This window comes from Podarcis raffonei, chromosome 12 (assembly GCF_027172205.1).
Source record: "Podarcis raffonei isolate rPodRaf1 chromosome 12, rPodRaf1.pri, whole genome shotgun sequence".
Lineage (NCBI taxonomy): Eukaryota > Metazoa > Chordata > Lepidosauria > Squamata > Lacertidae > Podarcis > Podarcis raffonei.
Window position 1 is genome coordinate 47270770 of NC_070613.1, and position 25759 is coordinate 47296528.

At 44.9% G+C, this 25759-nt stretch overlaps 2 protein-coding genes across 6 annotated transcripts in view; both read right to left on the minus strand.

Moving 5' to 3' along the window:
• The window catches only part of TOPBP1 (DNA topoisomerase II binding protein 1), a 28411-nt gene extending 23101 nt beyond the window's left edge, over positions 1-5310 (minus strand). For 3 of the 4 annotated variants that reach the window (XM_053409846.1, XM_053409847.1, XM_053409844.1), the window contains exons 1-5: positions 5197-5310; positions 2856-2943; positions 2244-2378; positions 1359-1502; positions 420-601 (exon numbers count right to left, since the gene is read on the minus strand). In XM_053409846.1, coding sequence (XP_053265821.1) covers positions 420-601; positions 1359-1502; positions 2244-2378; positions 2856-2936 — 542 coding nt within the window. In that variant the 5' untranslated portion in view covers positions 2937-2943; positions 5197-5310. Of the gene's footprint in view, positions 1-419; positions 602-1358; positions 1503-2243; positions 2379-2855; positions 2944-5151 lie in introns of all 4 variants that reach the window. The other variant, XM_053409845.1, reaches the window with a different exon arrangement.
• A 5782-nt stretch (positions 5311-11092) lies between these two features.
• On the minus strand, positions 11093-25185 carry LOC128424183 (C-C chemokine receptor type 5-like). Of its 2 annotated transcripts, XM_053410078.1 has the most exons (3): positions 24547-25185; positions 15331-15376; positions 11093-13053 (listed from the first exon to the last, which is right to left on the minus strand). In XM_053410078.1, the coding sequence occupies exon 3, from the start codon at positions 13043-13045 to the stop codon at positions 11966-11968; it is 1080 nt and encodes a 359-aa protein (XP_053266053.1). In that variant the 5' UTR covers positions 13046-13053; positions 15331-15376; positions 24547-25185; the 3' UTR covers positions 11093-11965. The 2 variants fall into 2 exon arrangements, with proteins under 2 accessions (XP_053266053.1, XP_053266052.1); XM_053410077.1 differs by lacking the exon at positions 24547-25185 and having other exon boundaries at positions 15331-16287.
• Between the last annotated feature and the right edge of the window lie 574 nt (positions 25186-25759).

A 25759-nucleotide genomic window follows, 5' to 3' on the forward strand; every position in this document is an offset into this window, starting at 1 on the left:
ATCCAAGTAAAGAACAATATGTCTTTTTTTTGTTAATAGAACCTGAAATCTAGGTTATGGGTGCAACAACAGAATGTCTAGGTGCACTTTTGATAACAAGAATACAAAGCTGAAAATGAATGAATGCAGCTAAAATATTATGTTCATTTTTCACATGGTCTAGTCCTTCCCCTGCCCACCCCTCTAATATTCTTAAGAGGATTTCTTCTCCAGTCTTCAGAGAGTAGCTGGAAGTGGGGAGGCAGAAAAGGGTCCTCCTTTCCTTCCACTCTGCAATTTTAATATGAAATCTTAGGCGCCCAGAACTCAGAAACGGCTCACGCTAATGAAATTCCCTGTCGCAAAATGCACCTAGAACAATGGGAGTTTCAAACACTGCAAGTAGTATTACTTTTCTAATTGCACGAATGTAGTCTTACCTATGTTGCGATTTATCCCACAATGCTTTTACCCAAGAGGGAAGCAAAATGGGTTTTTTTAAGTTAGCAGCAACTAAATATTTCTTGCTTCCAACTTCTCCAGCTATAAGATGTGTTACTGACACATTAAGATCTCTATATACCCGGCCACCCATCATCTGCACATACTTGTGGACCTCTTCCTACGAAAGAGAAAAAACAGTAGCAAATGAAAATAAACCAAGACAAAGCAGATCAAATGAGGATTAGCAAAACAGTATAAACAAAAACAATAATATGGTATCATAAAGCTAACAGAAGTACAGCTGAAATAGTGTCAGGTGTGCACAGCACATTTAGTAGACAATACTGGCAGACTTAAGATCGATTCAAGGAAAAGCAAAAATAAAAATAAAAAACATGCCTGTGATGCACATTTTTGTTGTACAACATCCTTAAATCCAGATTGGATGAAAGGTGGTACATAAATGTTTCAATAAATACATAAAATAACAGACTCAAAGTACGTATTTTCAGACTGCGGAAAAAGACAGGGAAGATTCACGATAATCTTGAAATGTCTGACAAACTTTCCCCACTGTCAAAAGTAAAGCACAAGTACTATTAATATGTATAAATTAGCAAAGAACAGATTTGTGTTACATATTAAGCATTCCTAAATCAAAGAGAAGGGCAATGGAATATATTTTCTTAAGGTATAAAATTGATGTGGTTTACAAAATTAGACATTTATCAATGGTGTTTTAAGCAAGGTAATGTTTTTGCTGCACTGAAGAGTTTTGGCCCTTCTGATCTTGATTTCAAAGCATCTATGGCAAATCTATCTATTTAGCTGAAATGGTGACATATCGAAAGACAATTTGACTCCTGGTTATGACTAGATGCTTACAATAAGATGAACACCCAACTCTTCAAAACACACCAATAAAAAAGAATTACCCTAGTTTCTTTTTGAAGGCTTGTACAGGATACAGTTACATCAGCCATTGTCATATTAAATACTGGATGGTCGGCCCTTGGCACACATCGCTGGTTCTGCATACAGTAGACAACTACTTGTGGTCCAACAATTCTGCAACCAAGCTGAAACAAGAGATAAGACAAAACAAGATGGTAAATAGGAACTTTTTCCTTAGAAAAACTGTTCTCCCACACTTCCAATACACATGGCATGCCTTAAAAAAAAAAAAAGCAAATAGACAAGTTTGGTGCCAAGGTGCAGGTTTGATCCCCAAATGAGACAGCTGCATATTCCTGCATTGCAGGGGTTTGGACTAGATGATCCTCAGGGTCACTTCCAACTCTACAAATCTATGATTGTGTGTCAATACATATCTTGCAATACTAACAATATACACGTGGACAACTGTTCAATCAGATGACACTGGATCATTTCAGAAGGCAAATAATGACATATAAACCATCTATTTCTTCATCCCATTTAAACCCCCAGTATCCAATTAGGTTCTGCTAGTCCAGTGTTCTTCAATGTTGGGTCCTCAGATGTTGGTGGACTCCAACTCCCATCATCCCTGACCACTGGCTAAGCTGGCGGAGGATGATGGGAGCTGGAATCAAACAGCATCTTGCAGAACACTGTGCTAGCCTACACTTGATTCCCACAGGAACATACAGAAATACTGACATAAATCTGTTGTCCATGAAATAATTAAAAACAGAGGTGAGATGCATCTACATCCACTTCCCTCCCCACCCGATAACATTAGTGTGTATGTGTGTTAATTACATGAACAGATTCTCAATTCTTTTAGAATTTATCAAGATACTGCATTAACAAAGTCACTATGTAAATAAAACACAAACCTTTTGAAGGTGATTAAAAACAATGCCACTGAACTGATCACAAATATAAAGGGATTTGTCATTCTCTTGTATCCTCAGTGCAGCTGTATTTTCAAGAATCTGGAGGGATTCTTCTGACTGAAATTCTTTGATGGACTGCAAAATATAACAAAAGCAGTAGGCAAGTATTCTGTAGATTTGCAAACAGTTTCTTTGAATATAAACAGTGGTTGCACTGAAATACGCCTGTACTTGGTGATACTTACTAAAAACATCTTCACATTCAATTCAAAATATTGGGCTAGTTCACAAATAACTGTAAGCCAAACCATAGCCTACTACAAACATCTAGGTTCTCAGAGAGAAGATTGCAGCTGCTGCACTAAACCATAGTTTAGCTTAGAATTACATCTGAACTAGGGCTTGTTGTTTACGTTCTCCAGACAAACTACAAGAGACAAGTCATAAAGCAAAACCTGGCTACAATTTGTGCTTTGTTTACAGTGAGATAAACCATAAAATTGCTGTTTATTTTTTTCAACACGCAAACCTTAATATTTAAAATACATATAAAATGATATTCATTGAACACATTACATTCACATACCAACTCCACGTACTAAATAAGCTTACCTCAAGGGCCTGAAGGAAAAATTCTGAGTTTTCTGCAGACTTTATAAACTTCACAAAATATGGTTCCTTGCTATTTTTCATTGTTCAACTAATGAAGAAATAGGAAAGCAGATTTAGCTTTATTTAGAAAGGAAAACTATTATGAACAGATTAGTGGAAAAATCAGTTGCTAGTGGAAACCTATGCATACGGATACTATGGCACAGACCAATTTTTACCAAACTATGTTGGCTGTTAGGAAGCACCTGTTTTCTGCTTATTTTAAAATACAGTAACAACCCATTTGACGAAAATCCCAGTGTCCTCTTTACTAACGATGATTACTCCTGATTAGTTCTCTTCATTTATATTCCTATCAGTTATTCTTAAAGACTTTATGAGAATATACAGCCTGCATTTATGTTTGTTGTCTTGGCAGTTCAGGATGGAGGCGCACACATTGCCCAGGCTTGCGCCCCAATGTAGCCTGATGTGGCAGGCAAGGCAAGGATGTTGCAACTTCCCAACAATCCCCCTTCAGGTAGGACTGCTGCTGAAGGCCAGGTGCTTGACGACACCTGTCCACTTCCTCTGCCATACATTAAGGAAAATGGGAGGCTGCTGTTGGCTCCAAACCCCATAGGCAAGAACAAACAATGGCCAGGTGTATCTTAGGCATAATCTTATGTCGAGGCCCATGGTTCCCATGGGGGCAGGGGGCAATTTGGTAGCTTGTTTAGACCAAGTTAATGGCCTTTTAGGCTTCCCTCCACGTGAATAGGAGCTCACTTTTTGAATACTGTAAAAAAAAAGTAAAGGGACCCCTGACCATTAGGTCGTCGTGACCGACTCTGGGGTTGCGGCGCTCATCTCGCTCTATAGGCCGAGGGAGCCGGCGTACAGCTTCCGGGTCATGTGGCCAGCATGACTAAGCCGCTTCTGGCGAACCAGAGCAGCGCATGGAAACGCCGTTTACCTTCCTGCCAGAGCAGTACCTATTTATCTACTTGCTTTCGAACTGCTAGGTTGGCAGGAGCAGGGAATGAGCAACCGGAGCTCACCCCGTTGCGGGGATTCGAACCGCTGACCTTCTGATCGACAAGTCCTAGGCTCTGTGGTTTAACCCACAGCGCCACCCACGTCCCCCTTGAATACTGTAGTAAGTATTATATGTCACAGGAGCGGGGGCATCAGGATTTTAGAGATGCTTAGGTGGGGCATGGCCAAAAACCGGTGGGGAACCACTGGTCTAGGCACCGGCTGGTTCCAAGCTAATCACAGATAAGAACATGGGTAGGCAAACTAAGGCCTGGGTGCCAGATCCAGCCCAATCGCTTTCTAAATCCGGGCTGCGGACGGTCCGGGAATCATCGTGTTTTTACATGAGTAGAATGTGTGCTTTTATTTAAAATGCATCTCTGGGTTATTTATGGGGCACAGAAATTTGTTCATTATAATTTTTTCAAAATATACAGTGGTACCTCTGGATGCGAACGGGATCCGTTCCGGAGCCCCATTCGCATCCTGAAGCGAACGCAACCCGCATCCATGCGTGTGTGGGTCGCGATCCGCCATTTCCACACATGTGCATGGTGTCATTTTGAGCATCTGCGCATGCGGCGAAACCCGGAAGTAACGCGCTCCGTTACTTTTGGGTCGCCATGGAGCACAACCCAAAAAGGCTTAACCTGAAGCGACTTCAACCCAAGATATGACTGTAGTCCGGCCCCCCACAAGGTCTGAGGGACAGTGGACCGGCCCCCTACTGAAAAAGTTTGTTGACCCCTTGTTTAAGAACCAAGGAAGAGCCCTGCTGGGTCGGGGTCAAAGGCCATCTTAGTCTAGCATCCTGCACCGCCATTTGCAAGGAAAGTTGCATTGCCCTCAAGTGCACCAGGCAGCCAGGTTGTGGGGATACAGTGGGACGAACCCACGGCCACCTGCCCCGCACATCATATGGCAGGTAAAGGGACAAGGCAGGCATTGTGCTGCACAGCGAAGTTCCATCCTGCTTGGTTTGGGTGCGTTAATCATAGAACTGGAGAGCGGGAGGGGGACCCCCAAGGGTCATCTAGCCCAACCCGGGAATCTCAGCCAAAGCATCCACGACAGGCGCGGCCATCCGGGGAAAGGAGCCCCCACCGAACACCTCAGAAAGCTCTTCCTTGCGATGGGGGTTGGGAGCCCTGGGAGGCCTCCGCTCCCCCCTCAGCCTCTCCTTGCCTCGAACGGCTCATAACCGAAAGCCCCGGCCGCGACTGAGGCAAACTGGGCTGGGAGGGCGAAGAAGTGTGACGGGGTGGGGGTGCCCGCCTACTACAGGGGCGAAAAAAGGCCGAGGCGACGCTCCCCTTCCGCTTACCCCGTCGCCTCAGCTCTCCGCCGCTGCTTCCTTCCTCCCCTCAGAAGGACCCAGAATCATAACCTCCCGAAGGCTGGAGGGAAAAGACGAGGAGCCTAAAGTGCGCATGCGTGAATGACGCCTCCGCGCTTCTCTCGCGAGCGAGCGAGCGCGCGCCCTCTCCCCGCCCCGCCTTTTTATTGCTGTTGTTAACTCCTTCGCTGCTTCTCGCGGCGCCTCCCTTTAGGGACGAGAGCCGGAAAGCCGCGCGAGAGAAAGAACGAGAGAGTGCGGCCCCTTTTAAAAATACACCGCTGGTTTTCGACGTCGCGGAAAGGGAAGCGCCGGGTTCAAAAGCTCAGCGTGGGAGCGGCAGCCGCCGGGCAATCCCCTCTTGCCTAGGAGGCTTGTGAAGTACATCGCTAAGGGAGGAGTGGTGTTCACGTGTTTGGTTCACGTGTGAATGCGCGGCCGAGCTCCACGCCGTGTTCTGTTGGCAGCTGCCCAGAATAGCTGGGAAAACCCATCCAGATGGGCGTGGTATAAATAATAATAAAAATAATAATATTGTTATTATTTTGTTTTATTCGTGGAAGGAAGCGTGGAGCACAAGCCCGTGGTGCTTTAGTTGTCACTTGATCATGCCGTTTTGCTGGGCATGTTGTTGTTTAGTCGTGTCCGACTCTTCGTGACCCCATGGACCAGAGAACGCCAGGCACCTCTGTCCTCCACTGCCTCCCGCAGTTTGGTCAAACTCATGCTGGTAACCTCGAAAACACTATCCAACCATCTCGTCCTCTGTCGCCCCCTTCTCCTTGTGCCCTCCATCTTTCCCAACATCAGGGTCTTCTCCAGGGAGTCTTCTCTTCTCATGAGGTGGCCAAAGTACTGGAGCCTCAGCTTCAGAATCTGTCCTTCCAGTGAGCACTCAGGGCTGATTTCCTTCAGAATGGAGAGGTTTGATCTTCTTGCAGTCCATGGGACTCTCAAGAGTCTCCTCCAGCACCATAATTCAAAAGCATCAATTCTTCGGCGATCAGCCTTCTTTATGGTCCAGTTGCTGGGCATATTTTCTTAGAATCATAGGATCCTGGTTTTATTTTAGGGCGGTGTTGGTGGTTTCCCGGTGAAGGGCGCCGAGCGAAGGGAGCTAATAATAATAATTAATAAAGCCTATACGTATATGAGTAGCTACTGAGAAGATCTATAAAAAAGCAACTGTACCAAAAGGAATTATTGTGAAAATAACAAATATTGGGAGCGTGGGGTGGGGGGCATTGTGGTTCATTGTGGGCAGCCCAGCTCCCAGCTAAGAGGACGGATGGGAGGATCGGGAGCTGCGCATTTGCCGGTTTTAAGGGTTTTGAACAGGTAAGATTGCTAAGCATCAATGGTTGAGAAATCAGCTCAAGAAGCTCTTTGTGAGGTTGTGTGAAGAAGCCTTGTTTGTTCAAACAGTGGTTTAATGGGTATTGTCCAACACAGTGGTTCTCAAACTTTTTTTCTCTGAGCCACACTTTCACAATAAAAATTTGCTTAGGCCGCAGCACACCATTTTTTTTTATTGATAAGAAATAACATTGGAAAACACAACTAGGATTGTCCTTGGTATCACTCGATGCACTTGCATCTCATTTTGAAAAGATACCTATCCATATTCTGCAAATAAAAAAATATTTTGATACTATACCATACCATGCTGAAATGTTAAATCATGGAATCATAGAATTGTAGAGTTGGAAGGGAACACAAGGATCATGTATTCCAACCCCCTGCAATGCAGGAATATCTCCTGCCAAACCCTTTGAGAACCACTGGTTTTAACATTCTGCCATTTGTATTGTGATGAATTTGATGTGGGAGGGGGTGTCTTCTGTCTAGGACTCTCCGTATGCAAAAGAAGCATCCATATTCCAATTGGTAGTTGCAGGTTTAGAATGTTTGATTGGACAGTGTGATTGGCTGGTGCTAGACTATGGTTACCAGATTTTTTTTCAATGAATCCGGGGAAACTTTGGGGGGGGGGGAGCTGAGTAACAACGGAGTTGGTAGTAGGGATTGTGAGACAATAAGACCCTGGGCCCAAGCACACATGCATATTGTATGAAGGTGCAAAGCCCTTCTTTTTCACCTTGTGAAACATAAATGCGCAGAGTTTTTAAAAAACTGTGCAATGGCACGCCACCCGCCTGTGACTCCTGAGCCTTCCCCAATCTCCTGCCCCCTTCCCTCTTTGTTTTGACAGATCGGGAGAGGCTCGGGAGTGGCAGGTGGGTGGCCGTTGCCCAGGAGGGGCTCAAGGCGTGCGGTTTCTCTGTCAGGCAAGGCGCTTCTTTCCCACACTGTGAAACGTAATGCACAGTTTTTAAAAAACTGGGCAACGGCTGCTCGCGATCAGTCAAAACAAAGGGGGCAGGAGATCTGTACCGCCAGACATCCCCGGTTCCCCTTCGGCAGTGGCGGCCGCAGTGGCAGCCTCAGCAGCCCGGAGTCAGCCTGGTAGTGCAGTTGGCTTTGGCTGGCTTCAGGAGCTGCTCACTGGAAGTCGCCATACGATGTGTCTTGTGTGCAACACATCATATGGGAACTTCGGGCGAGGAAAAATGGCGGGCGCCATGGCAGTGAGCATCTCCTGAAGCCAGCCAGAGCCAACTGCACTACCAGGCTGGCTCCAGGCTGCTGCTGCCACATTTCCCGGGGACAGATTTGCAAATCTGGGGACATTCCAGGGACGGAATTTGTCCGGGGACAGATTTGCAAATCCAAGGGCTGTCCCCGGGAACTGGGGACATCTGGTAACCCTATGGTAGACCAAGGAAGCTAGGAGAACGGTAGGCTCTGGTACCTGGTGGGAGAGTCAGAGGAAGATGGCAAAAGGGCAGCAAAGAACAGGCCTGTGGTTCTTAGGTCAGTCAGAGTTGAAGCAGAGAGTCTTTAACAAAAGTCTTCAGTTATAGTGTTGGTGAGGCATAATCGGGATAATTGGCAGAAGTATTTGAAAAGGGCAACTAGCTGCTTCTTTACTGATCTGTCTCCGCAGCTGGAGGCAGTAATACTTTTGAATGCCAATTGCAGGAGTAAGTGCTATCAAGCTCATCTCCTGCTTATGGTCTTCCCATAAACATCTGGTTGGCCATGGTAAGACCGGCATGCTGGACTGGATGGGCCACTGGCCTGACAGGATGTTCTCAAAGCTGTCTTGGTTTAGTAAAACAGCTCTGCTGTTCTGAAGTGAAAACAAACATGTTGGGTTATCCAGTTACCCATCTGAAAAGTGTAGAAAGCTCTATACTGATCTGTAGAAAGCCCTATAGACATAGGCAAACTCGGCCCTCCAGATGTTTTAGGACTACATTTCCCATCATCCCTCACTGGTCCTGTTAGCTAGGGATCATGGGAGTTGTCCCAAAACATTTGGAGGGCCGAGTTTGCCTATGCCTGCTATACAGCTTGGGACAAGGATACCTGAAAGGTTGTCTCACCCGACTAATCACTGCAGGTGAGGGCTTCCTGAAGATACCATCTTATCAGGAGGACTGTTCTCCACATTATATGATCCAGGCCTTAAGGTTGTTTCACCTGCACTTCAGAATTCCCTCCCCTTAAATATTAGACAGGCGCCGTCTCTGTTGTTCTGTGGCACCTACTGAAGACCTTGATTTTCCAAAAGGATTTTTAAGTAGAGTGCCACCTTGGTACTCAAACAGCTTGGCTCCCAAACAAATTGACTCCTGAACACCAAAAACCCGGAAGTGCTCTGGTTTGTGAACATTTTTCAGAAGCCAAACGTCCGACATGGCTTTCGCTTGAGTGCAGGAAGCTCCTGCAGCCGCACCTTGGTTTTCAAACGGTTTCAGGAGTCGAATGGACTCCCAGAACGTGCTAAGTTCGAGAACTAAGGTACCATTATAAAGATCTTTCCCAGTCTGCATCTGCATTGCAATTGTTTGCAGAGATTTAATTGGTTTGGGTGTTTGCCTCCCCGGGCTCCTTTGGGGAAGAAAGGTGGGATATACATTTAATAAATAATAACCATTTCCCACACAATGAGTGTTGGTCCCTGAGGAAAACAAAATAAAAGAGCTATTAGGTACTGACTATATTATATATTCTGGGAAAAGAACATTATGATAAGCAGGGTATGTTTGGCAACCTGCATTTTTACTTCCACCCCCCCCCCCATGCAGTCTTGGTTAAGTTTCTAGCTCTGTGACAGAGGTGACTCCAGAAAAACATGTTGGGGAAATAAAAAGATGGCAAACACCATTATTGGGAGACGAAGGATTTAATCTACATTATATAGGACTTTAATATACAGCAATTTGATGCTGAAGTAGTGAATGGGAAATATGGGGGGGGGGTGTCACAGCAACTGCGCTTCATTATTTTCCCCATAGGAGTTGGAGGCGGATTTTATGTATACAGTGGTACCTCAGGTTAAGAACTTAATTCGTTCCAGAGGTCCGTTCTTAACCTGAAACTGTTCTTAACCTGAAGCACCACTTTAGCTAATGGGGCCTCCCGCTGCCACCGCGCGATTTCTGTTCTCATCCTGAAGCAAAGTTCTTAACCTGAGGTACTATTTCTGGGTTAGTGGAGTCTGTAACCTGAAGCATCTGTAACCCGAAGTGTCTGTAACCCGAGGTACCACTGTACCGTATATTGATACGAGCTTCCGTCGCATAAAGGAGTAAACTCTCCTATTATCCAGTTTAGTTGCAATCATCCCATTAAACTACAGGCAAAACCTATAATTTTCAGAACTCCAAAACACGAGGAAGCAAAATTTAATGACTACACTTGTATATTGTAGTACAAAACAAGCTTTTATTGTTGGATTTATAACAAGTCAATCCTGAGCACATTTACTTGAACATTTATCCCACTTTTCGCAGCTGAATAAGCAGTTCAGCTTAATAAACAGCACTATGTTCTCCATTTATTACGCTTGCCTTATTGGCTTGTGTCAGGGATACCAGTTCTCTCTTTCTCACTTCCCAAAACCCGCATTTGTTTAGCTGTTCTTTAATATTCCGCAGCCACCAGTTTCAAAGCCTGGTAGCTGATATAAAAAGTTTAGGCAGGAGATGGATGCCAACACGAGAGATAGGTTGAACTTTAAGCTTGTTGGTTTATTAAAAGGTACTATGTACATAAGGGAATACTGATATTTGCATTGGGGTCTTAAAGGTGCTCGATTATGGTTTCTGAAGACTTTAAAGTCCTGTTGCTGACACCAGCCTCTAAGTAGCTTTTATCTCAGGCTGAATTCCCTGAACTTCCACCCCAGTCAAAATATTATGACAACTCAATCCAGCCTCTGTACTCCAAAGCTCCTCTGTACCCCAAAGCTCCTCTGGTTGTAGTTCTGGCTGCTTGGACAATTAGGCCAACTTAAAAAACCCATTTGTGTAACCTTCCCGTGGCAAGACCTTTGCACAGGGCAGGTTTTCAGATCACCTCCGCCGCTGACTCCTTTCTCCTGATCTCCATCAGACAGGTATTAATAACAAGCAGACATTTATTAGCCTTTTTCTCTGGCCTTTCCCTCAAACCTCTCTCATCCACTCACTTCTCCGCAAAAATCTAACTTCCTTTCCCTGACAGTTGACTCTCAGCTGAGGAACTCCAGCCTGTCAATGTGCTATAACCCAGATCAATCAGAATGAATATACCTGTTCCAGGCCCAGCCTAATACAGTCATACCTTGGAAGTCGAATGGAATCCGTTCCAGAAGTCCGTTCGACTTCCAAAACATTTGAAAACCAAAGCGTGGCTTCTGATCGGCTGCAGGAAGCTCGTAAACCGGAACACTCACTTCCGGGTTTGCGGCGTTCAGGAGCCAAAACGTTCAAGAACTAAGCTATTCAAAAACCAAGGTACAACTGTACATTCCCCAAATGATAATCCATCTCTCTCTTTTCACAGAAGCTGTCAAGGAAAACTACTGCCAATCAGGCTTGTGGTATCATAACAGTACAAGGCCTCGAACCAACATTAGACCAGATGTTAAGTGCAACGATCTTGCACCCAGTATAATTTCCTTGGGAAGAGATGGCGGGTAGGTTGTCTGCATGCCAATGGCTCAGTTTGCCATGGTTGGAACTGGGAAGGAAATTGCACTGCTATTTACTCTGCAACCAGCTTTCCCAGTGCACCTACCTTCCCTTTGCTTCAGATGCAACATAGTTTAGATGCATAGTTTGATCTGTCGGGGACCGGAAAGTGGGTGATCATGTTAAGCAGGAAGGCGCTAGATAGCCATTGCTCCCTTCCAACATTCTAGCTGCAGGTGGTGAAATGAAGACATGGTTTTTGTCTGTTAATGCATGACCTTGCAGAAAACAAACTGGGTGTGGGAGCAGGGTGCTCAGTGTCCTTAAGGACAGAGCAATAGGCTCACTTCTGCAAGGAACTATAGCATGCTAATTTGTGCATACATTCGTATAAGATTAGATTTGGGATACATTTGCATTAAAAAAGACACACATGCATTTCAAATGCAACAGAGAGCAGCGTGTAAGATGTGCTTGATATTAAACCCCTGGTGATGTTCATAACATCTCCAGTGTCCTTGCATGTAACATTTGTTTTATCACTCAGCTTGTGAGCTGACGTAAGCCAAGCAATTACAGTATATATCTGACCCAGATCTTCTCTCTTGCCATAAAAGCGGCTTTTGTCGGAAGCAACTCAGCCCTTTTAAACTGAGTTTAGACTGCAAAGCTCAAATGGATCTGGTAAGTTGCACCGGTAGAAGTAAATTTTACTTTTTCTCTCTGGAAAGCCACTACAACACCGCCGACATGTCATGCTCCCCTGTAGACTGGGAGTATGTGGAACTGGCACGTTCCAGGGGCTCCGTATACAGAGAGAGGCATGTTTTTGGAAGGTGAAGAGCCACATGCTTTCGGAAAAGGCTGCAAACATATTTTCTGAACTTCTCGCCAGCAAAAGCGTAGATCACAGGATTGATGCAGCAGTGAGCCATTGCTATTGTTTCTGTCGCTTGTGCTGCTATAGCCAAATTACTAATGGAGGCACAATTGCTGAGATCAAATGCATCTTGGAATGTCTGTAGCAGAAGAACAATGTTGTATGGGGCCCAAAAAATGAAGTAAACTATCATGATGATAAAAATCAGCCGGACCGCTTTGCTCTTCTTGTCATTCCTGCATTTCATTAGAGTGTTTATGATCTGTGCATAGCAGAAGGTCATGACGATCATTGGGAAGATCAGGCCTATAAGGTTCATTTTCAGTGTAAAGAACTGGTTCCAGATAATCTGATTTTCATAAGAAAAATGAGGAGTGCACACTGAGCGATTGTCTTCCTTTTGTAACCTGTTAAAGACCATTACCGGCACAGAGGCTAGGAGTGCTACGCCCCACATGACAACGCTTGTGAGGATGCCATAGGTAACTGTCCGGGCTTTTAATGCAAACACGGCATGGACGATGGCTAGATATCGATCGATGGTCAAAAGGATGATGAAAAAACTTCCGCTGTAGAAGCCTACGTAATAGATCCCAGAGAGAATTTTGCACATTGCATCTCCAAATACCCACTCGTGCGCTGCGTAATAAGCCCAAAATGGGAGTGTGAAGATGAAAAGCAGGTCCGAGATGGCTAAATTGAGCAGGTAGATATCAGTCATGCTCTTGAGCTTCTTGTATCTGATCAGGATCAGCACCACCAGTGAGTTGCCCAGCAAGCCAAATATGAGCACCAAAGAGTAAAGCGGTGGCAGGAACTGGGAAGCAAATTCATTAACACGGGCACTTTGGCATGGTTCTGCTGTTTCATCATAAACGTATTCTGTGGCTGTTACATCTTCGTAGAAGTCTGCTGTGCTCGTAGCAGTAGGCATCTTGTTCCCTGCAATTGTAGAAGATACGCTCATTTATATTTACGCATCCACACTGCATGCACAGTAATCATAAAATGCTGGTTTCCGTACATAGGAGAATATACTGAACTTTCACCACAGGAGGGGAGAAATCAAAATACAGAAAACAATAGATTTTGTTCATGCAGATGTTTTCATGTTTAGGCTAAGCATGCGCTTATTAAAGATCAACCACTGCTGGGACTTCACCAATCTACTGATATGCACTTATGCAACTCAGTAATAACAACATTGTGTATCTGTGCAGAAACAGTTGCATAGGAGTGATTATAAGCAGCGAGCCTATTGCAAAAATGCCGTTCTTTCCATTATAGTTTGCTTTGTGCCCCAGCACTGTTTCAGCACGTTCTGAATCCCACATTGTACGGTACATATATTTTGTACATAATTACAATTGTGAAGTGAGAGAGAAATTACAGGTAGTCTAATGTAAACCTTGGAAACCCATCGCATCACTCTACATCGATCGCTTACAGTTTAACAAATGAGCATCCTCTGTTGAAAAAAGTGTCGTACCGTATCCAAAATGAAAGAGGCCGAATAAAAGCATCTTCATCATTGTTAGTATATAGTAGTTTCATTTTCATTAAAGTCACCCCAAAAAGATGGCCATATGAAATCACCCTTGGATGTTGACCAAAATTTTGTACAGCCCAGAAATGTATCTTAACAAAACATGAAGAAACTGTTGGGTGCCCAGTAGCTGTAACGAAGCTCAGAAAAATCAACATGAAATGGTTATCTTGTGAAAAGTGTTGTCTCCTCCCACCCCACTCCCTGACAAAGAGTGCTAGTAAATGTGTGCAGTATGTCACTGGGCAAAATTTGGCTGAGGATTTCTGTAGTAGTCAGCCGTGTAGAAACGAAGAGTCTACATTGCAACTACTTTTCTGCCATTTGGAGGAGCTATAGTTACATTTTTCAAGCTTGAATGTGGTTGAAGGACAGAGGGCTTAACCACACACTATCTCAAACTTTGCCTTGTGGTTTGCTCCTTCCTTCATTTTTTGGGTAGGAACCACACAGCATTTCTACTGTGACTAGGTGATATGTTGTTTTTCTGGAACTAAAATCAAGTAATTGATGGTGATGCAAAAAGTGTTTTTTTAATCGCTTACATGCCTTGTAACGTGTTTGCTGCATCACCCTTTTTTGCTTACTCCATTTCCCCGTTTCTTAACTCCTCTGTGTTGCTGTTCATGACCTCAGCAGCATCCATCTCCCAGAGGTGAATATAAGGGAGTGCAACCAGTTTGCCCACAATGAGCACCAAGCTGGAAGGGGAGCATGACAATGACTTAGAACGGAAGGTGAGAGGCAGAGGGCACTGAATTTTGGCATTGCACAGGTCGCCACTGAAATTTGAAATTCTAAAGTCCTCCAGGGAGAGCAAATGTGCTTAGTGCTGGGTCCCCAAAGGCTTGGCTGGTTGTTGGGGGCTGCACATGGTGGTTTGGGGCAAACTGTTCCCTTCTGGTCATGCTTTTCCCTTACCTGTATGATATCAGGTAAGGGGTGGCACTGTGGGTTAAACCACAGAGCCTAGGACAGGGGTCTGCAACCTTTAAGACAAAAAGAGCCACTTGGACCCGTTTCCGAAGAAAAAAAAAACTGGGAGCCGCAAAACCGGGACGGTGCGTGACTAACGCACGCACCGCCCCCATGCGACGTCACAGCCAGTACAGCGCCCGCCACTGGGGTGTGTCGGGGCGCACAATGCACCTCCTCCCCTCGCTAGTATCCGCCCCGGAGCCGCGGCAAAGGTGTAAAAGAGCCACATGCGGCTCCGGAGCCACGGGTTGCAGACCCCTGGCCTAGGACTTGCCGATCAGAAGGTTGGCGGTTCAAATCCCCGCGACGGGGTGAGCTCCTGTTACTCGGTCCCTGCTCCTGGCAACCTAGCAGTTCGAAAACACGTCAAAGTGCAAGTAGATAAATAGGTACTGCTCTGGCAGGAAGGTAAATGGCATTTTTGTGCACTGCTCTGGTTCGCCAGAAGCGGCTTAGTCATGCTGGCCACATGGCCCGGAAGATGTACGCCGGCTCCCTCGGCCAATAAAGCGAGATGGGCGCCGGAACCCCAGAGTCAGCCACAACTGGACCTAATGGTCAGGGGTCCCTTTACCTATGACATCAGGTGTAGTGCAGGTGGCTCTGGCTTGCCCCAAATGGGGAAGCCTGGTAGGCCCAGTTTGGCCCAAAGGGCAGAAGTTCAACACTATTGACCTAGAAATACAAGAACTCACCTCGAGCTGAAGGTTTCTCGCCTTGCCTCTGGGAACGGTTACAACCCTGCAAAAAGTTGAAGGCAGTCTTGAACACAAGGTGTAAATTACTTCTTAACATCATTTAAAGCAAAACAGTACAAAGACAGGGAATAATGTCCCAGTGGGCAATGTGATCACCCTGAAAGAAGCAGAAATGGCCACTGAAGTTCTGGTGTCACCTGGGAACTGTGCAGAGTTTGAGACTGGGAAATGGAAAATAAAAATTGTTCGCCAGGTGATATGCTATGATGTTGATTAGTATAAAATCCTCTGCTTAAAAAGGGACTTTTGCCTGCCCTGCAAATGATGCTGGCTTGAAACGAAACAACTCATAAGGGTGATGTCTATGGTTAAGTGTAAATTCCCATTGGAGCTACAGCTTCCAATTTGGACTTGATTCCAACTTCAACTTGTGAATACATAGCTAAATGTCCTGCGCAATTTATTTGGAGGCATTTATTTGTGGGTGCCTAGCAGTGAATTGTCCTGTTCTGATGGCTGCAGGTCATTTGCCAGGAAACCCTTTTTCCTACGATTTCCAATAAACATTACCGTAAGTAATGAAGCATACGCTCTTATTGCTGCAGGTGAATTGTTTCATTCATAGGTTTAGAGAAAACAATGAGCCAAGTTACAGATAAATTATCCATTTTGCAAAACTGTTACATTGGTCACACAAGAAAAATAAAGCATTTAAACTACCTGTGGCATTTTAAAAAAATACTGTTTCTATAGGGAACACACAAATAGTTTAACGTTAGTTGAAGTTCAGATAATAATAGCTAAAATGCAAAATATTTTTTTAAAAAAGCTTACAAATGTTATGTTGGTCACAGATTAACGGTTTGTCACACTTTAAGATTTCCTCCCAACAACACCTCAGGCCTTTCCCCTCTGTCCCTCCATCCATTTCTCTGTCTCCATGCCTCCTTAGCATGCAAGCAGTTGCTGCTGCCGGCATTGGTCTGACCAAAATGCCTTGGCACAGCTAGTGTGTGTCAGGAAGCAAGAGTCAGGTACCTGTTCATTGCGTGATGAAAGTGAGCACTCCAACCCTGAAAGCAGGGTGGCAGCACACAGGAGCAGCCCGAGAACCACTGCACCAGATGAATGTGCAGAGCCATTGCTTCCCTACCCACCTGGGAGGAATCCACTGCAGAAGAAGTCCATCACAGTAGGAGATTACTGGAGAAGGCTGGACCCCTAGAAGTCAAGCAGCATCTTGCAGCATGGGGCCATCAGCCACTATACAAGGGCTCAGTTTCTGCTACTTCCTTGCTAAAGCAGCTTTAGAACTCTTGTGTTCGTTCCTAGAGCAGAGCCTGAACTCCATGCATCCTTACAGCTGGTTTGAGTAGAGAATGGTAGCGATAGGGGCTGTTTAACCCTTCTACAACCAAGCCAGTAAATCAATGTTATTAAATGAATAAATAAGTTGTTCCCCACCCAACTACCATATTTTTTGCTCCTGATCATAAGACGCACCTAGTTTTTAGAGGGGGAATGCAAGAAAAAAATATTCTTTAAAGGGAGCGCTGAGCAGAGCCTGTATGCATCCCAAACTCTGCTCAGTGCTCCCTTTCACGAGCCGCGTGGAGTGTGTGTGCGGCGCTTGCAGGCTTTTCCCTGAGGAGGAAGAAGGGCAGCCCGGGATGAAGGCTGTTCTGGGTTCTTGGGATAGCCGCGTGAAGCCTCAGGGCAGCAGGATGAAGGCTCCCGCTGCCCTGAGGAGGCTTCGCACGGCTAAACCAGAAGCTAGAACAGCGAGAGGGAGCGCTGCGCAGCGATCCCTCTTGCTGTTCTGGCTTCTGGGATAGCTGTGCAGCCTGCATTCACTCCATAAGATGCACACACATTTCCGCTTACTTTTTAGTTTTTACTTTCCTGCCCTACACACAAGAATGTTGGGTGGTTGTTTTTTGCTCACCGGGGGGGGGGGGAGAGCTGGTGTGTGTGAATTTTGAGTTAAACAAATCAAGGCGCCCCTTAATTCAAACTTAACAAGTTTCCCGAGGCTGCTTTAGTTAAAAATCAGCAGCAAGAGAAAGAACTGACTTGGTTTCAGGAGCAGTTTGCCACGTTGCACAAAGGGCTGCTGATGGAAGCCAAATCTCAACCTCCTTAAGACTCCTGAAATACTTTTTGCAGTTCTTTGCCCTACTATTTGTGTTTGGAAATAAGTGTTTCCTGCAACTCCATGGCACAGGAATAAACAATTGGTCATGGCTTCCTATACCACACAGAGGGGAAACCTCTGTGCCTCCAGAGGTTGTTGACTCATCATCTTCAGCTGGCATGATGAAGGGTTGGGTGCTGTAGTACAACAACATCTGGAGGGTCAGAGATTCACCATCTCTGTTACAGAGTGTCCTCATATCAGGACAGGCACGTTTGCTAGGTGCAAATGTGGACCATAGGTTTATCATCCCTGCAGTAGAACATACTCATCAGGACATGCTCATTTGTTACCTAGATGATTTCTGAATCAGCCCTAAAACTCTTGGAAGCTGGGTGTTCATCAGTATGCAGATAATACCCAGCTCTACCTCTCTTTCAAATCAGAACCAGTGAAGGCGGTGAAGGTCCTGTGTGAGTGGAGGCAGTCGGAGGATGGATGACAGCTAACAGATTGAGGTTGAATCCTGACAAGACAGAAGTACTGTTTTGGGGGGACAGGAGGCGGGCAAGTGTAGAGGACTCCCTGGTCCTGAATGGGGTAACTGTGCCCCTGAAGGACCAGGTGCGCAGCCTGGGAATCATTCTGGACTCACAGCTGTCCATGCAGGCTTAGGTCAATTCTGTGTCCAGGGCAGCTGTTTATCAGCTCCATCTGGTACGCAGACTGAGACCCTACCTGCCCGCGGACTGTCTCGCCAGAGTGGTGCATGCTCTACTTATCTCCCGCTTGGACTACTGCAATGCGCTCTACATGGGGCTACCTTTGAAGTTGACCCAGAAACTACAACTAATCTAGAATGCGGCAGCTAGACTGGTGATTGGGAGTGGCCGCCGAGACCACATAACACTGGTTCTGAGAGATCTGCATTGGCTCCCAGTATGTTTCCGAGCACAATTCAAAGTGTTGGTGCTGACCTTTAAAGCCCCAAATGGCCTTGGTCCAGTATACCAGAAGGAACGTCTCTACCCCCATCGTTCTGCCCGGGCACTGAGGTCCAGCACCGAGGGCCTTCTGGTGGTTCCCTCACTGCGAGAAGCCAAGTTACAGGGAACCAGGCAGAGGGCCTTCTCGGTAGTGGCACCTGCCCTGTGGAACGCCCCCCCCACCAGATGTCAAAGAGAAAAACAACTACCAGGCTTTTAGAAGACATCTGAAGGCAGCCCTGTTTAGGGAAGCTTTTAATGTTTAATATACTATTGTATTTTAATATTCTGTTGGAAGCCGCCCAGAGTGGCTGGGGAAACCCAGCCAGATGGGCGGGGTATAAATTATTATTATTATTATTATTATTATTATTGGAAGTTTCGTTCTTGGTTGGTAGACTGTACCTTTATAGCTTTCAAGAAGAGATGTTTGTGCAGGGCATCCTACATGAGCATGAATAATGAATTCTTGTGAAAAGAAGACATAGTGGGGCTACAGAAATGAACAAACAAAATCAGAAAGAAGGCCCTGTTGCAATAATTTAACTGAAGATTTATGGTGCAATCCTAGCCACATAAACAGCCATGGAGCAACTGTTCCAATGGCTACATTTCCACTCTTAAAATGCATATGCTTTCTATGGGGAATATGTCTTTCTGTGTCAGGAATGGATTGAACATAATAGTTTAAATTGCCTTCGTGTCTGTGCACATACATTTTCCCAAGGAAATGATCAGCAAAATGCCTCCTGATAATGGCCTCTATACCAGTTTAATTGTGATGGTGTTCTGCAAAAATTCATGGGAACAGTAGTTTAATGAGTATGCAAAGAATTATAAGTTAGGTACACTCACACACACCATTCCATCCCTACTTCCAGAACTGCAGTTACCAGAGTTTCCTGTTAATTAATTAATAACACATGCTAAAATTTTGACTGATCTGCTTTTGCAAACTCATGTGCCAAGATAGACAACCGCATCAACCTGCTATAAATGCTGAAGACAAAACATTGAGCATAGCCACTGACTAGACTCTCTCTAGGAATATTTAATGTTGCTAAACACCAGTCATGCAAATAATTAATGCTAGCTTGCATTCGATGTATGTTGTTGTTGTTTAGTCGTTTAGTCGTGTCCGACTCTTCATGACCCCATGGACCAGAGCACGCCAGGCACTCCTGTCTTCCACTGCCTCCCGCAGTTTGGTCAAACTCATGCTGGTTGCTTCGAGAACACTGTCCAACCATCTCGTCCTCTGTCGTCCCCTTCTCCTTGTGCCCTCAATCTTTCCCAACATCAGGGTCTTTTCCAGGGAGTCTTCTCTTCTCATGAGGTGGCCAAAGTATTGGAGCCTCAGCTTCAGGAACTGTCCTTCCAGTGAGCACTCAGGGCTGATTTCCTTAAGAATGGATAGGTTTGATCTTCTTGCAGTCCATGGGACTCTCAAGAGTCTCCTCCAGCACCATAATTCAAAAGCATCAATTCTTCGGCGATCAGCCTTCTTTAGGGTCCAGCTCTCACTTCCAAACATCACTACTGGGAAAACCATAGCTTTAACTATACGGGCCTTTGTTGGCAAGGTGATGTCTCTGCTTTTTAAGATGCTTCCTAGGTTTGATGTATAGAGGTGGGGAAACCTCATTTGCCAGAGCAAATGAATTTTGCAAGCTAAGATCCAAAAGTCTCTGTTTAATGCAGGCAGCTGGTTTTTCTAACCAAAGAGGCAGAAGATGGGGTGATCAACAGCCAGTAGTGTTAACATGGCTGTTAACCAGCTTGAGCCAGGAGGAGTCATAATTATAAAGCAAAGCCAGGGATTCATAGTCCAAATCTAAGGGGGGGATAGATATTGGTGGTGCCAATAACCCATTGAAAGAGACTGTACTATTGTTTCCAAAGAACAAATGCTTGCTACCAATTTCATTAGATGCACATATGGGATGCAAAAGATCTTTCTCACCAGGGATTCTTTAATCCCCAGTATCCAAAGTAGAAGTCTGTACATAATCTTGGTAACTAGTTTGGCTTTGTACACCTTCAAAACTGAAGGTATATGCTGGCTACCTTTCCTCTAGGAGAATCTCAACAGTGTAACTAGAATATTCAAGGTACACAATGTGGAATTTTCAACCTGAAGTAACCAGGGCAAGGTAAATTGCAATAAATATTCAATAGATATTGCAGATATAGCAAGTGAGGGTATGAAAAGTGTTACACACACACACACACACACACACACACACACAACTGGGTAAGATAAGATGTTATCTTCATATCACAGCGTACAGGGTGGGGTTGGCTAGAGAAGCTGTGACTCAAAGATAATGGTGCTTTTGCAAGGATGATATTTCAGATTTCCGTAGGGAGGAAGGCAACATTTTCAGCGAGGCTCAGAGGCTTGTTTTCGAGTATTTCCAATTGCAAAACAGGCCTTGTGTTTTAGGAGCATTTGTTAGAAGCATAGAATTGTAGAGTTGGAAGGGACCCTGAGGATCATCTAGTCTAACCCCCTGCAGTGCAGGAATATGCAGCTGTCCAATATGAGGGTTGAACCTGCAACCTTGGCGTTATCAGCACCACGTTCTAACCACGTTGTGTTTGTTTTCACTTTATAATGGTTACAGCAATGATATAAAATATGTCACCCACCCCTTTCTTTTTTAGCAAAGAGGCTGCTGATTTGACCATGCATACTTAGTACATAAGGGATGTGGGTGGCGCTGTGGTCTAAACCACAGAGCCTAGGGCTTGCCAATCAGAAGGTCGGCGGTTCAAATCCCCACGATGGAGTGAGCTCCTATTGTTCAGTCCCAGCTCCTGCCAACCTAGCAGTTCAAAAGCACGTCAAGTGCAAGTAGATAAATAGGTACCGCTGCGGCAGGAAGGTAAACGGCGTTTCCATGCGCTGCTCTGGTTCACCAGAAGCAGTTTAGTCATGCTGGCCACATGACCCGGAAGCTGTCTGCAGACAAATGCTGGCTCCCTCGGCCAAAAAGCGAGATGAGCACCGCAACCCCAGAGTCATCCGCGACTGGACTTAATGGTCAGGGGTCCCTTTACCTTTACTTAGTACATAGACCTAGTAAACTGTTTCTAAGAACAGTCAGAAGCAGAGCAGTTCTAATACATGTTAGAACTCAGTGGGGCTTCCTTCTGGGGCTTCCACTCTAGCACACTTGGCGCAATGATTGTCATCATCATGTTATGGACCATAGAGTTCATAACCATAGAGTTGGCTAGAAATAGAATAGCAATAAGTGCATTGCGTTTGAAATATAATGGGTGAGGCGCTCCTGACCACTTTCCTTAAATGCAGTGCTCACAGTTGGTTGGCACTGAGTGGGATGCCATCCTGCTTCTTTCCAAACAGATCAAAAACAGAACGGAACGAAAAGCAGACCAAAATACTAACACACCCTCTTTTTCTTCCCACTTCAAGCACTGAGGTGAATGGACCAAAAGGTGAACTGGATGCGGCCTGGTTTCATAGCTGTCAGCTTTCCCCCTTTTTTAAAGGGAAATTCCCTTACTCCAAATAGGATTCCCCGCAAGAAAAGGGAAACGTTGACAGCTATGCCTGGTTTGAAACTAAATCACCCCACTTTCTCGTCTCTGTCTTTGAACACTGAGTTAGCATTGTGCTTGATAGACATGTAGCAGCTTTAAAGTTGGGGCGTGACTGGGAAGACAGTGGCTCCTAGCTCACGCTCATTCTAAATAACCAATGCTAGAACCAGGGCTTTTCTTTTTTCAGCCAGCTCATCGGATCTCAGCTCCGGCACCTCTCAGGTGGGTGCTATTGCCATTCTAAGAGAACACGGGAGAAGTTTGTGGTGAGTTCTGGCACCTCCTTTTCTAGAAAAACAGCACTGGCTGGAACCAAAGCGTGATTGGAAAACCCAGGATGGAGCTATGAAGCCTGGGTAAATGAAGGCTTTGATGACAGTATAGGAAGCTTCCTAATGCTCCAGTGCAGTTAGGGAAAATGTACAAAACTAGTTCAAATATATGTTGGAAGTGTAAGGAAAAGGAGGGGACACTTTATCATATGTGGTGGGATTGTAAGGTAATTAAAAAATTTTGGGAAAGGATATACAATGAATTGAAGAAAATGTTCCATTTAACATTTGTTAAAAAACCCGAGGCATTTTTGTTGGGGATTGTAGGGAAAGACCTGCCAAAAAAGCTGAAAAACATCATGCATGCGACAACGGCCGCGAGAGTTCTGGTAGCACAAGGATGGAAGACTGAAGAAACCCCAACTAAAGAATCATGGCAAGAAAAATTGATGGACTATGCAGAACTGGCAAAACTGACATATAAGCTACGGGACAAGGATAACTGTGACTTTAAGGATGAATGGGAACCCTTTACAAAGTATCTGAAGATGCAACAAAGCAAACTGGACTGCTTGTCAGGTTTTGAATAAACATTCACAAACCTTTTATTGATAATATCAGCTAAATAGTTTGAGGATCTATACAACTTTGTAACATGCAGAAAACAGCTTTTTTAGAGAAATCAAAGACTGGAACTGAGGGAAGTCGGGGGGTGGGGTGGGGGTGGGTTTTGTGTGGGAGGGGGGAGGGAGGAAAAATGGGGGGGAAACAAGGATGAAATGTTTTTGGATAATATGTCTTGTTATAATTTTGAATTAATTTTTTTTTAAAAAGGAAGCTTCCTAATGCCAAATCAGACCATTAATACTATCTAGTTTAGTACTACACAAACAAATACTATCTAGTTCAGTACTACACAAACAGGGTTTTCATAAAGGGCTATTTCCAGCACCAATGAGAGATGTCAGAGATCAGACCTGGGACCTTTTACATGGAAAACAGACACACACTCTCTGAGCTACAGTCATTTCCCCTGAAGGCTAGGATGCCCAGGTGCAGGGAGCAGATAGCTATGGCTTCCCTTTAATTTATTCCACTTAAACAGATAGTAGCCATTCATTCCTATGGGAAAACTCGGCAACGTTTTAGGGGACGTTGTTGGAGCGAGGGCAGAATCTGCTCGCCGAATAGCCTGCCCTCCCCAGCAGGAATTCCATGGGGAGATGTGCCCACAAGCAGAGCGCACAGATGTCCACAGGGTTCCCTGCAATATTCAGGTCTCTCCTCCAGTGCCCAAAGGGATGGGCATTTTGCTGATCCAATAGTAAGCCTCCTCTTTTTCATTCAAAATCGTTATCATACCACGCATTTAAAATGACACACGGTTAAACAGCAAACTTCCCTATTAACAAAATATCAGAAAATAGCACGTGGTCCATATTTACACAGTCATGTGAAAGGCATGTACCTGCGGCAGCATGTCATGATAACCAAGCATGTTTTACACTATTAGATGCACATTTTTTGCAGTATTACTCACATAGGAGTAGTTACAGGTAGGTAGCTGTGTTGGTCTGCCGTAGTCAAAACAAAATAAAAAAGTTCCTTCCAGTAGCACCTTTGAGACCCAACTAAGTTTGTTATTGGTATGAGCTTTCGTGTGCATTCACACTTCTTCAGATACACTTCTGTTTCAGTGTATAACAAACTTAGTTGGTCTCTAAGGTGCTACTGGAAGGAATTTTTAAATTTTGTTTCACATAGGAGTGTTTTCCTTGTGAAATGGCCCTCAGTCCGCATATGCACGTGAATAAATGACACCCAAGATTTAAAGAGGAAAGAATTTTGCTATTTTTGCCTGGGGAACAACTGCCCACAGCCTTGCGTATTCTCTTGTCAAAATTTGGGACAAGTATCTGATTGGATATCTAACTGCAGAGAAGAAACAAGAAACAATAGCTCTTTCATATCGCATTCAAGCTACTGAAAAACTATTAACTGCATCTAGCCAAAGATAATTTTTTAAAATGGCAGAAAAACCCAATTCGGTCTTTATGGCTTTTTTTCTGAACAATATGAACGTAAAGAAAGGGTCATCAATATTAATCATCAGTTTTCAAGGTTTGTAATAACTGCCTTTTTTACATCCAGGTAGGTTACTTTCATGCATCATTCCTAATCATTGTTAACTCTTTTTTTGCTGTTAATTAATATATATAAATGCAACCCCCCCCAACTTAAATTTACTTACCAATTTACAATCGCTTGCTTTTCAGTGATGCTGGTGATCAGGCACGTTGTAAAAAAACAACAACCTTCCTGTGTGAAGAAATACTTGTTCTGCAAATTTATAGTGAACAAATGTTTCTCCTTTCTTAAAAAAAAAAAGAGATAAAGAAACAGTTCCCTCCTTCTAAAAATAATTGTTTAGCAGGCTAGCAAAACTCAGCAGAGGATTTTAAAAACTGCAGTGCATCTTACTACTCCGTGGACTTCAATTGCACAAACTTGGATTACAGCCCATGCTGTAAAACACAAAAATACAACGAAGAAAAATCTTCATCTACCAATTTTGCTGTTCAATGTCTTTATGAAACCACATATTTTTTTCACATAGGAAATGGGTTCCATTTAAGGGTTGTTCACTCTGTGGATTACTGATAATGGTATCAGCATCTGGTTGTTCATTTAACACACTCCAAAGAACTTGCAGAGCTGCTTATATAAGACTTCCGAGGCGGTCTTCAGAGCTGCCTTGCCCAATGTTCATGCAAGAGTCTCAGAAATCCTTGAAGGCTGGCCTTAATGCAGCGGCGGAGGAAGGTTGCTCGGGCACCTGGAGTGGTACACCCAGGGCGGGGCGAGCCGCCCATAGGGGCAGGGCGCACCGCGGGGCCTCTGGAGTCTGCCTGCCTCCTCCCACTCAGCCGCCCTACAGCTGGGGGGGGAGGCAGAGGGCGGACCGCTTGGACGTGTGGCGAGCTGTAGGCCCCGTGGTGAGTGTCACCCGGCATTTTGTCACCCCCCTCAGTGGTGACACCTGGGGCGGACAGCACCCACTGCACCCCCTTCCTCCGGCCCTGCCTTAATGCACAGCAAGTACTCACTTGACCAGATGCCCCAAGCTTCATAAGTATGACTGCATCTCCAAGTAGCTAGAGAAGGGTGAATCTGGCGTTTTAGGTTCTCTCAGGGCTTTCCACCCTTACCATGTATACTGGCACAGTTGCTGTTTGATCCCACCTTTTAAAGAGTGATTTTGGAGCCGATTCTCTGCACTGATGGTCATTTGTTGCTCTTCCTAGAGAGCAGTGTTTTCCCCACTTCCACATTAATGGTGGGTGGTGCCCAATTTGAGAAAAGTCTTGTTGCTATGGTCACATCCCTTATGTACCGTCATGTTCCTCTAGCCAGTAGATGTTAGTCACGAGGATGTATGCTGAGATAGCCCTTTTGTGGGAGTG